The sequence below is a fragment of the Hermetia illucens genome, chromosome 2 (genome assembly GCF_905115235.1).
Source record: "Hermetia illucens chromosome 2, iHerIll2.2.curated.20191125, whole genome shotgun sequence".
In the NCBI taxonomy this organism is placed as follows: domain Eukaryota; kingdom Metazoa; phylum Arthropoda; class Insecta; order Diptera; family Stratiomyidae; genus Hermetia; species Hermetia illucens.
The window spans coordinates 64,190,461-64,202,434 of record NC_051850.1 but is presented as its reverse complement, the minus strand read 5'-3'; the positions used below and the strand labels follow the sequence as shown (position 1 = coordinate 64,202,434).

Here is an 11,974-nt window from a genome sequence, read left to right as displayed (position 1 = left end):
TTTGTATAGAAGATGTTCTGTTTATCTAAATTTAGATTGTCAGCATGCCGCTAATCGTCTGAAGCGTGTAAGAGATTTATTTCAGTCCACATAATTTTGAATTAAAATGATAACAGAAATAGTGTTGGGGTTATTTCTGTGCTCGTCTCGTTCTATTCTAGTTACCTTTCTTGAGTGGGCGGAAATAGTCAGGAAGTGGACGTAGGTGAACCGCATGGTAGAAGTGAATCATTTAATATTGTCTACCAATCTTTGAGGTTTTCTTTTTGGAAAATGGGAAACTATAGTATTAAAAGGAAATTTCAAAGTAACTTAATTGTTTTTTTTTTGGGAGGGGGGGGGGGGGGGGGTGGTTGTGATCCTAAGTCCACATCTACTTCATGCTGGACAGGACCAAATGGAGAGTAACTTATTCTCACTTTGGTGGTGTCTATTTAGCCATGAATCGAAACTATCAGTCATATAAACTTCAATTTGTTTTCACCAAGGAAACTTATGACTTATAAAGATAAAGTATATCCATCAAATAAAAACGACACTTTTGGTCTGATAAAAAGGAAAGCTCTGAGTCCGCCATCCACTTGATAGCGGACAGGATCAATTGGAAAGAAACTGCCCCCCCCCCCACTTTTCTTGTCTATTGGTTTTTATAACACCCAAACTTAAATTTCAAAAACAAAAATTTCAGAATGCAGCACTTTTGTCCTCATTTATGTAAAGGAGCGAACTTAATCGAATAACCATCGGCGGTGAATTTAAAAAAACGAATATACAAGTAATAAATAATACTTCTTGTTCACTGTCTGACCTGGGAAAAATTCTTGATGTGCAACATCTCAAAGAATGCGGGCATGCGCAAAGAATTACCTCCCATTCCGTTTAGCGGAGAAGGTTCTGGGGGTTTAACGTGAGTGTCTGCCATGCAGGAATATTTCTACGGTTCTCGTTGGGCACGAATTGATTTGGAGACCGCAATCAGAAGCTCGTCGTGGCTGGCACATTAGGGCACGGTACTGGTTTATACTGAGTGCAGGTTCAGCATTCATACCATTGGAAGCGAGGCCTATCTAGCAATTAAGAGGTACGGCCTGCACAACTCCACGTTTGAGTCCACAAGGAGCACTGCCCGCGATATGGGCACAACCACCATGAAACTTCCACAAGGAAGCCAACCGCATATAACAGGGCCGAGAACATCTCCCAGAAATTCTCCTATAAATTGTACTTTTAGAGGGCCATCACGGTTCCCATGGTACCAGATAATCTCCGGTAAGGCTTATCATGAGAAAAGCCACATCAGATTTGTCTTTTAGAGATTTAGGTCTCGCCAACCGGAGAAATACTTTCACAGACGGAAAAAGGAAGCCTGAGAGAGTCAACAGTTATCTCAAGAAGTACAAATAACTAAAAAGAGCCAACTGAAAAATAGATTTTGTCAATAATAATTTGATTGTCTTCAAACTTTCCGGAATTGTGTCTTACATTATCACTTATGCTGGCTCTGTTTCCCTTCTAGATAAAGTTAAGGGGGGTTTTCGTGTAAACTTCTAAAATATGGTGCTATAACATTATTAACTTTATTTGAGCAGATATCGGTATTTCGTATCGATGCGCCGTGACTTGTACCAGAGGCACTATCTTCTACGAGTCTAGCCAACCCTTAGCCTATACTGACGATATTGTAAATATACAAACTGTCTTCATTCAGATTGGGCAGGCGACACGAGGTCTTGGGCTGTACATTAATGAAAGCATGACCAAATACATGATGGCAATATCAGCACCAAAAACGAAGTTAACAAAAACATCCAGTAGCACTGGTTATCTGAAAACAATAAAGGTAAGGGAAAACAACTTGAAATCATTGAAATTTTCTCCTATCTAGGGTCACACCGACGAAATCCGTACACCGTTATTGAAAGTCAACAGCGACATTTTAGCTATAATAGGCAGCCTGAGGCCAGCCCTCATGTACAGTTCCGGTAAAAATGATAAGGCACCCTCCGTTTTTAAAGAAATTGTAAAGAGATAAAACGATCTCTGGAGGCTGTGTATGTAACTGAGGAGATGGCAGTCCATTACATTTTCCTAAGTGAAAAAAGTTGAATTTCAGGTGGGCAAAACAGATAACACACATTAAAATATTACTATTGTAGAACGGAATTTAAGCAATCAAACCAAGTCCCCCCAGGCAAACTTTCATACAATTTTCTAATTTATTTCCTCGGAATCTGACAAAGTGCAGAGATAGTAGTTGTTTCTGATTCTTTTGCGTCGTGAAATTGTTTGGATTTAGCGTAAACGATGCAGGTTAGATGACCCCAACAATTCTCCATAATATTTGGTCTTGAAGACATTTCTTTCTCCTACTAATGGTCGTTAAGCTTTGCGATGTTAATTCCAGCATCCGCAAAGGTCTCGGTTAGTGCTTCTCGAAGCCGGCTTTAGTTTTCATATTTGTTGAAAAGATGGGGAGTGCGGGGAGTCGAAAGCGATCACTTCTTTCATGAACCTATTCTCAGAAACTTTCCAACCGAAAAATCTGAAAAAAAATCAGAAGGCTGCCATTATATGGTGTCTAGGCTGCAAAATACCCTCCTCCTTATCTGTTCAAATAATAATAGTATATTATTATATTTTTTTAGTAATTGAATGCAGAGCAATTTATACGCCCATCTTCAAAAAAAGGTGTTTTCCTTCTGCCACGCTAGAGGGCGCTGCGATTATCTTAATGAAAAAAGTAAACGGATTTTAACGTGCAGACTTAACTACAGTCCGCAAACTAGGATTATTAAAAAATATTAAAACTACTGAAAGGATCGTAATTATCGTAGTTTGCGGACCGTAGAAATGTGTTCTGAATAAGTCGTGAAAATTTCAAAGAATTTCGTTGGATAGATTTTGGGCTCTAGTGGCAGCAGATTTTTAATGTGCACTTACGAGAAAAAAGCATTTAACAAGTAGAATGCGATTTTAGCCATAAAATCTAAACTTGACTTATTACGTGTTTAATATTATAATTTCCGAACAGCTCCGAATATCAAAAAATCACTTTGTCCATATATTCTACACTATATCTAGATACAATTGATGTAAAAAAAATCGATTCCGCGGATCCGGCACACGGGATGGCCCCCTAAAGTGGAATGATATCGTAGGCCAGGACGCCAGAGGACTGTTAGGGATATTGAATTAGTGGGCCTCGGCACTAAAAACTTGAGATGTTTTTAGTTTTTTATTAGATAAGTCTACACCGGATATTAGTTATTGCGCCGTTGATTTTGATAATGATGATTTATTGAACAATTCCTGATGTAAGGGTGGAATAATGTATTCCATATATAAAACAAAACCTTATTAAACTCGGTTTACTGTCCACCTGTCACATGCACTCTTCTCGAAAACGGCTACATCGATTGAAACGAAATTTGATAGATAAATAAGAACTGTGATATCCCATGTAGGGATTGGCAAGATTTTGGGTAGATTTTAGGGTAAAGCTCCCCGTTCCTACAAACGAGGGGTGTTTTATTTTTTGTTCATCAAATATATCCAACGTCACGATTGCTTTTACAGGTAGATTTTAGTTTAGACATTGGCTGGAAAATACCAGCACATAAGCATAGGCAAAAGCTTTCGTATAAGGCTCGTACAAAATGGGATAACCCTGGGGCTAGGATATGAAATTAAGGATAGGATGCCGCTAGAAACTGTAATTGAATTTCTATCTTTACTGAAAGACTTAAAGCGGGCCAAAATTATCAATTTCATGTGGATTTACTAAGTGTTAAGTCTACATTTACTTGATGTTGTGCGGGACCAGATGAAGAGTAACTTATTCTTACTTTTTTGTTCTACAGGCCCGAGAAAAACATTTGCTAATGTGCAATATGTCAGATATATGGACGAGAAAAGATAAATGATCATCTTTGAATAATCAAATACCTTTTATTATAATTGAAAAATATTTAAATGGAAAAGTTGAGACGGTATCATAATTAAAATTTAAAAGGAGGATTAAAATTGTCATCTATATGTTAATATCTAAAATGTACTAATATTTTTGGGGTATTATGAAACCGGCATGGGAAATAGGAATTTGAAAAGAGCTAATGGATCAGGAAAGGGATCCTTCCACTAGTTTGACACAGCACAAAGCCAAATAATGCGCATGATAAACAGGGTTTTCAAGACTCGCTCGATGACCACAATCGATGCAATAATTACAAACTTCTGGTATACAAGCGCCTGGTGGGAGATTCTGACGAACTTGAACCGTCAATTTTCGCCACTTTCCAGGTTTATAAGACCTCCTCGACCTGTCCTCGTGGTTGACCATTGTCAATCCGAATTGTCATTTTGGCCATCCGGGAATTCAGAAGTTATCGCAACTGATATATGTTTATATTGTAGATTATCCTAGTTGGATCCCTTCCTAGCATTCGACGATAAAAATTAAACTTTGAAAAAGACTGTCGCACTTGAACGTCCGGTAACCCCGTCGGAGTTTTGAGTAGCATAAGACCAATCGGGTTTTGATCTGGTATATATCTCCTATAAGATACCCCGCTGCCACTTTTCATTCAAACAATTTCGGATTGGAGTCCTGCTTTCATCACTTCTTTCGTGGATCCAGGGCCATTTGGCATAGAAAATGAACTTTTTTTTAAATATATTGTGTTTTTTTATCGACAATATAAACAAAAAGTATATCTTTCGGTAAAATCCTTTATTCCATGCAAAATGACGGGAATTATTTACAATATCGATCAGCTTTCATCTTACTCCGCCTGTCGAGTAACGCTTCATGCAGATTTCCTGAAGACCTGGCGACTTCGAGATTCTTCACGTCTTCTTTATTAATTCGCATTTTTTTATCCTGGAACTTTTGGAATTTTTTCCTGTGAATAGAAAATGGAGATATTTATAGTTCCACATCTAAGTAGTAATATTAAATGAATTCGATACTTACACATAATTTACTTCCAATTGATTCAAATCCTGCTTTTCTTCGGTGTTGTCATCTTCGTGCTCATTTGTTTCACCTTGCGCGGAAGTTCGGATCGCAATCATCTCCTTTTCTCCTGCTTGTTTTCGTAACGCTACGCAAGAGTCATCTTCTGGATCTATTGACATGAATGTTCCAAGCTCACTTAAAAGCGCCGTTTTCCCATCCTTGAAATAAAAATTGTTTTTAAACACCATTTAGAAACTTTCAACGTATTGGGCTCACATTTTTATTCAAATATAACACAATCGACTTTAATTCCGGAATGTGATGTGGCGTCATTGGGAAGCCATGCTTCACCTGCTCCCCAATTAAATAAAATATAGTGGCGGAATAATAACAGAAAAAACTACTACCCGAGTAGAATAGCAACAAAAAGTGGTCTCTTTGCGATACACATTCCTTGTCCGGATAGGTGAGTGGTTAGAGTACAATCGAAGGTCGCGGTCAAATCAGGGTAATAATCTCGGGTGAGCGCAATGCAGACCACATTGCTTCCTACAGTATGCTGTAGTGTACCATTTCGGTCTTGAATGAAGTGCTCTAACACACTTCAAGACCCTGATCCAATATGGATTGTTACGCCAACGATTATTATTATTCCTTGAAAAGCGTTCCATGGCTGCTATTCTCCATGCTGCCTTAGTTGGACGAACGTGGAAGAAATTACTGAACCATAATATCTTTCCTCCTAATTGAAACTTGTTGTGCTTGATCTCTCACTAAGCCATAGATCTTGGAAAATTGAACTACGGATTTAGGGAAGGAGTGAAAAATCCTATTTTCTTCTTTTTATCTGCATCCATGGACAGAGCATTGAAGGCGCTGATCAAGCCCTATATCTGGGTGGCGGTTGTCATTTCCAACAATGCCACCGATGCATTTGGTCTTTTGTTTGAATCTAGAAATGCAGAACCCTCAATACCTAAATCAAGTTGGGGTTAAAATTATTGGCGCCACAACGCACTTCCCTGACGACCATAACGGTAGACTATGAGTCGATGACATCCAGTCACGATACAATCCCCTCCGCTACCAGTGAGATTTAAACTACACTCTTTTACTGCAACAACCTAGCGCTCTAGCCACTAAGCCAGTCGCGCCCACAAGCTAAGTTTATCTGGCGTTGATGCTCTCTGCGATGCTATAGGAATTGGCATTTGGAAACTCGAAGGCTTAGCCAACATTTATTTCTTGGTGTTATCGGAATACTCGGCCCGATATAATCTCAAATGAAAAAATATGTTGGTGTACGGACTAAACACTCGTAAATGTATTTATTTAAGGCGGAAGTGGCATTAAAATCCATTACCAAAGGATGACCGACGAATGGGTCAATCTGAAAACGTGCGGCATAGAATAGAAGTGGAAGAGTGTAGACTTTCGGGAAAGCTGTGCAGGAAGCTGAAAAACATTTCAGTGAACGGCAGTTGGTTGACGCGATGTACTCCACGTAAGGCTCACTGTCCCCCTGATCCTGCCCTGAATTACAAATGCAGGACTGGCTAGTCTTAGCTTAGTAACTGCGGATGATGACTCAATGTATAATGAGTATGTTCCTCTTGAGGCTAGGTCAAAAATCCTAAAAGTAAAGTTTACTTTGGAAATCAAATACATTATTACTGCGATTGTTAGAATTTCGGGCGATCGTTCGGATTCCAAAAATTCCTACCCCAACGGCTGATAAGCTTACTTAAATTTCGACTGGAGTGAATAACACTAAAGAACATTAACGTTCTCAGTCTTTCGAATCAACGAAAGATCGAAAAATTGAAAAAGATTTCCCGCACCACGCAAATAAGCTTGAAAATTAATCACCAAGATATGGTGCCGATAACAGAAATGTTCGAGGTATAAGACTGAAACTGACCGCATATTTTAACCCATCCAAAGTGCTTTGTTTTTCAAAAATCAATGGCGACTTTAAAGAAACCTCGCCAGCTCAAGTCGCGAAAACAAATTTGTGACCTCATGCATTAATGTAAGATCCTTCTCGAAATGATCACGGCTGATATATGTGTACATATTGTACATTGATGTAGCTCTTAAAAAGGCAGGAGGGCACCAAAAGTTAGGAAAATATACAGCGTTTGACTAAAGTAGTAAAATGGTTTATAATTCTAACTTATCCCATCCTCAAGGAGCGAGACGCTTCGTGCGTTTCATATCTCCGCTGTCTTCAGCTCTTTGTCTGAAAATTTTGAAACATGTTGATAAACTGTGGCTTAAAAAAGTGGAATCGACCTTCAATGACCATAAAATACGCTTGGACAGATCAAATTCCAATAGGCCATCTTAGCCCTTGGAGATGGTAAAGTTAAAAAATCGCCAAGGCAATTGTGAATTCACCAGAAATAATCTCAAGTCTGACATTGTAAGGCGCTTGGCGACCAATAGCTGTGCTCTTTGTCCTAAAAACACTGGCTAGGTTTGTCATTACTAATGACATCATCAGGATCATTTAATTCAATCTCCTTTCAGAAGCAGACGCATGGAAAACAAGTATCGATTACGCTCCAGATCATGGTCATAGCGCCGAACACATAACAGATCAGCAACTCTCAGCACAAAGGTTGATTCTGCTGGTATCATCCTGTCTGCAATAACCGTAGCTGAAGGCCCTATGCTTCTCCCTGAAATCCTACTAGGGAAGTTTAAAATTCTGCCACCGATCTTGTCTGCGGGCCTTCCCCGAGCTTCATCGTACGAGGGACTGTTGAATTACTACTGACAATGCACCCCAAAGGGAGCTAACGACTTGCCACTAATCAGTGAAACTCTTAAAAACGTTCTTTCTAAGAGAATACGAGAGAAAGAGATCACCAGGACTCCCGAAGCAGGGGTTGCCTTCCGATGTAAAGTCTCTATATTCAGAAAAACACGGTAACCTTTTTCAGGTTTGGCGCTCTAACGTTTTACACCCTGCAATGGATGCGGCTCTCATTCAAAAAGACTTAAGAAGTCTAGACGCCTGCGATGTTTGACGCAACGGTACAGTAGAACCCACCCACAGTATGCTCAAAAAAGTTCGAACACGCTGATTTAATCTGCTGCTTCTGCCTGCCTGCACCACGCTCACCGAGCCTAGTGTATTTTCCTTTACTCAGACTTATTTGGATGCCTGCTCTTCGTTCGTATAGGGCTTTCGCCACCTTGTACACTTCAGAAAATTGCACATTCTTTTTTAAGGATTTGCATACGTAAACTCATATATTTAAAATGGTCGTTTATATTGGGAAGTGCTTGCAATGTTCGGCCAAAATCGATTCTTCAGATAGTAGAAGGTAATGGTCACCGTACCGCACCGGTACCGTCTCAAAAGATGCCCTAAAACCAACACATCTTCACGCAACAATGAAAAATATGTCTACCGGAAATTATACTGACTTCGCTCACTTAGACCAGGAGCCCAAGGAGAAGTATCTGCCCAGGATCGAGCCGTTATATGGTTGCCATAGATCCCACCACGATTTTTCGTTGGCCATCTTGAGATAGTTGCTTCGATTGCATGGCCTACCGCTTAATGAAGTTTTCGGTCTGGTATTGGCCAAATTCAACGTTAGTTATTGTCTTGGGACAGAATACTCGTATAAAACTAGGCAGATATAATTTGGTGAAAGCTTAGAATTTCTCTTTCCATGTTCTACTCTCATACAATAGTACAGAGAGAACGTTGGCGTTCTAGTAATTTTTCATGATACCAAAGCGACAACTGCTGGACGACAGCCGGATCGCGGAGATGGCCCGAAGCTCAATTATTCCTCGCCATCACATGTTCGAAGAAGGTGTTGTTAGAACCCATCTAGTCTTGTACAAATGTGATGTTCCTTGATTTGGATCTTAACTCAAGATCTTCATGAGAAACTGGCCCGTAGGTGAAGACAGCGCGTCATGTAGCGGTTGCCAGCAGCCGTCCGACATCGGATTCGCGTCTGCTAGCTTGACTCTCCAGAATACTAAAGCACATTGCCACAGGAGGGACATGAATACTCTTCAGAGTCCCTCCACCTCACTTCGCTTAGGCCCAGAATTTCCAGCTTTTATCGCTGTAATTCTCGCTCGAGTTTGAGAAAGCCAACATTCTGGAAAGTTTCGATACCGTTGTAGAGGAAACTATGCACATTCCAGAAACCAAACATTAGTCAGTCACTAGCTGAGGCGTTGATGACGTTTGAATAACAATTAAATTTCAAAACACAAATCTATCCTTTTAGGCTGCTTTTGTGACAAACACAGAATAATTTGAGCGTATTGTTAAGCTACAACTGACAAACAACAACAACTGCTGAATGGGGAGAATCTCAGTTGTAGCTTAGCGACGGTGGCGATCAAAGGGTAGTATAGGTCCCAGCGCGAACGTGGATTGGTACCCACGATGGAGCATAAAACCTGGGAAACGCCTGCTGAACCAACATCAACAATTTTATTACCAAACCCTATCTCCACCTCCACATGGTGGCTGCTGGGAGCTCCTGCTTAACGAAAAACTGCACACGCAGAAAGAAAGACGAGTCTAACGCGCCTTAAAACGGGACCAATTGTGCCAACTGGTCCTCCAGGTAGGGCTGACAACCCTACAAGGAAAACGAACGTTACGAAGCCACAGAGGTGAAAGTTAACACTGAAGCCATCCATAACACCGCCCTCCGTAACACCTATAAGGGGGGATGGATGCCGCAATAACCGCAGTCAACAGAGATCCTGGAGATGAAGCATCATCAAATAATCTTCACATTTACCTGAAGAACGTTATCATAAATACCGCCATAAACATACTTGGCCCCAGCCGCAAAAAGAGTCGGAACGGCTGGTTTGACGATGAATGTAAGCTAGCAACGGAACGGAAGAATGCTGCATACCGAGCAACGTTGCATTCTCAAAGAACGCGGGCACACGTGGATAGTTATCACGAACTCCGATGAGTGGAGAAGCGACTTCGCACACGGAAAAAAGAAGCATGTGAGAGCCAACAGATCTGTGAACTCGAAAAGTACAGGGAGCAACTGCAGGCGCGGAAGTTTTACCAACAAGTCCGCAGGATGAAGCCTTACACAACTCGATGTTCTTCCTGCCGAGACAAAGAGAGGAGGAAATCTGATTTTCAACAGAGTGGGCATATTGGAGCGATGGGTTGAGTATTTTGATGAACTGCTTTACAACCAGAATTACGGCGAGTTGGCGATCCCGCCAACTGAAGACGACGGACAAATACTGCCATCACCGAGTATGGAAGGGACAGTCTGTGCAAATCATCAACTTAAAAATCATGTCCCCTGGATGAAATTACAGCCGAATTGGTTAAATAGCGACCAAGGTGTGGGACAGCGAATTAATACCTGACAACTGGGAAAGAGGCATTATCTGCCGTATCACGTTGCTGAGTACTGAGTGCTAGATCGGATAGCCCCATACGCCCAGAACATCATTGCCCCATACCAAAGAGGCTTCACTCCAGACAAATCAGCAATAAATCAGAATTTCTCTCTACCGCAAGTGATGGAATATGGACATCAATTGCACCATCTTTTCATTGATGTCCTTAACCTGCCTCCTCTTTAAGTCCACCCAACTTCTGGCCTATGCTGACGATATCGATATCATGGGAAGAAGAGAGACGTACAAGATCGAGCAGGCGGCGCGAGATCTTGGGAGCCTATCTCAGCTAACAAAAACTGTTCTGCTCGAAACGTTTCACCATAGGGTGAAAGCTCTTACTGTACAAGACTGTGATCATACCAGTCCTTATGTATTCCTCGATTCTTAGCAAAAAAAAAAATTGCGAGTTTTTGGTCGCGTTCATTAGAAGAATCCTGTGAAGAATTTTTGGCCCCTTACATGAGGATGGACGATCCCGTATTCTACATAACGACGAAATATATGAGCGATATCATGACCATCAGGTTGTGGATAAAATCCACCTCGAGGGGTTGCGGTGGGCGGATCACTTAATTCGTATGGACGAGGATGATCCAGCCTGGAAAGTCTATAAGGGCAATGTATATGCTAGAAAAAAAACGATGGCGCAGGCCAGGACGTCATGCAGCTTCAAGGAATATCGAATTGGTGGACCTCGACACAAAACCGGGATGTCTGGAGTTCGTTATTAAGGCAGACCTAGGCCGGATACCGGTTGTTGCGCCGTTGATGATGATGACGATGGTTTTAGTGAGTAAAAATACCTCTCTTAGAGCACTTTAACGCTGGATTGAGTCTTTTACAGATTTACACTTCCCAGAAAAAATACCTGAAAAATAGCTTCCCACTGCTCCATGCTTCCAACAGCATCTGATCGACCCGTTACGGTTCCATCCTTCTCAATCTTCAAATACTTCCCGTAGCCGGACTTGAATGCTAATTTATTTCCATTTATTTGGAAGGCTGTGAAAATTTCCTCAGGAGCCGGCGGTTCTCCCTGTCGATGTGGGGCTCCTAGCGTGAATAGGCCATTGTCCAAGGCCTTTAGATAAGTTTGCGAACCAAACTCAACCGCTACTGTGCCTGTGACATCTGTTTGCTTGTCCACTTTGCGCCAGTGTCCGTGCTTCAAAGCATCCTCATCCACGACAATTTTTTGCTTCTTCGAATCATCTTTTCCTTCCTTACTTTTGTGTTTATGCTTTTTCCGCCTGTTGATATCAAAAAAAAAAAAATCAATTTCCGACATCCATTGAAAAAGCAGACTTCAAACTCACTTTTTCGATTCTCCTTTCAGGACCAATTTTCCAACTCGTACGTTGTCATATTCCGACATTCTTAATGTCTACGTTAATATGTTTGGCGTTTGATAATAAAACTTATCGCAAGCAATGGAATCCCAGAAGTAAGCCAGTCCAAGCACCCCCACAGTAAACACACATGTCAGTGGGAATCGAAGGGTTTTGTTTTGACGTTTCAAGTCAACTAGCTACGTTTACATGCCTCGTTCGCCAGCAAGTAATTGATTATGGCAACACCCTAATTACCAAA

The 11,974-nt window shown here is 41.1% G+C and overlaps 1 protein-coding gene across 1 annotated transcript; it reads right to left on the bottom strand.

Moving 5' to 3' along the window:
* Positions 1 to 4,710: 4,710 nt before the first annotated feature.
* Positions 4,711 to 11,890, bottom strand: LOC119647991 (protein FRG1 homolog). The gene is made up of 4 exons (XM_038049376.1): positions 11,701 to 11,890; positions 11,253 to 11,634; positions 4,973 to 5,175; positions 4,711 to 4,901 (listed from the first exon to the last, which is right to left on the bottom strand). The coding sequence occupies exons 1-4, from the start codon at positions 11,757 to 11,759 to the stop codon at positions 4,754 to 4,756; spliced, it is 792 nt and encodes a 263-aa protein (XP_037905304.1). The 5' UTR covers positions 11,760 to 11,890; the 3' UTR covers positions 4,711 to 4,753.
* Between the last annotated feature and the right edge of the window lie 84 nt (positions 11,891 to 11,974).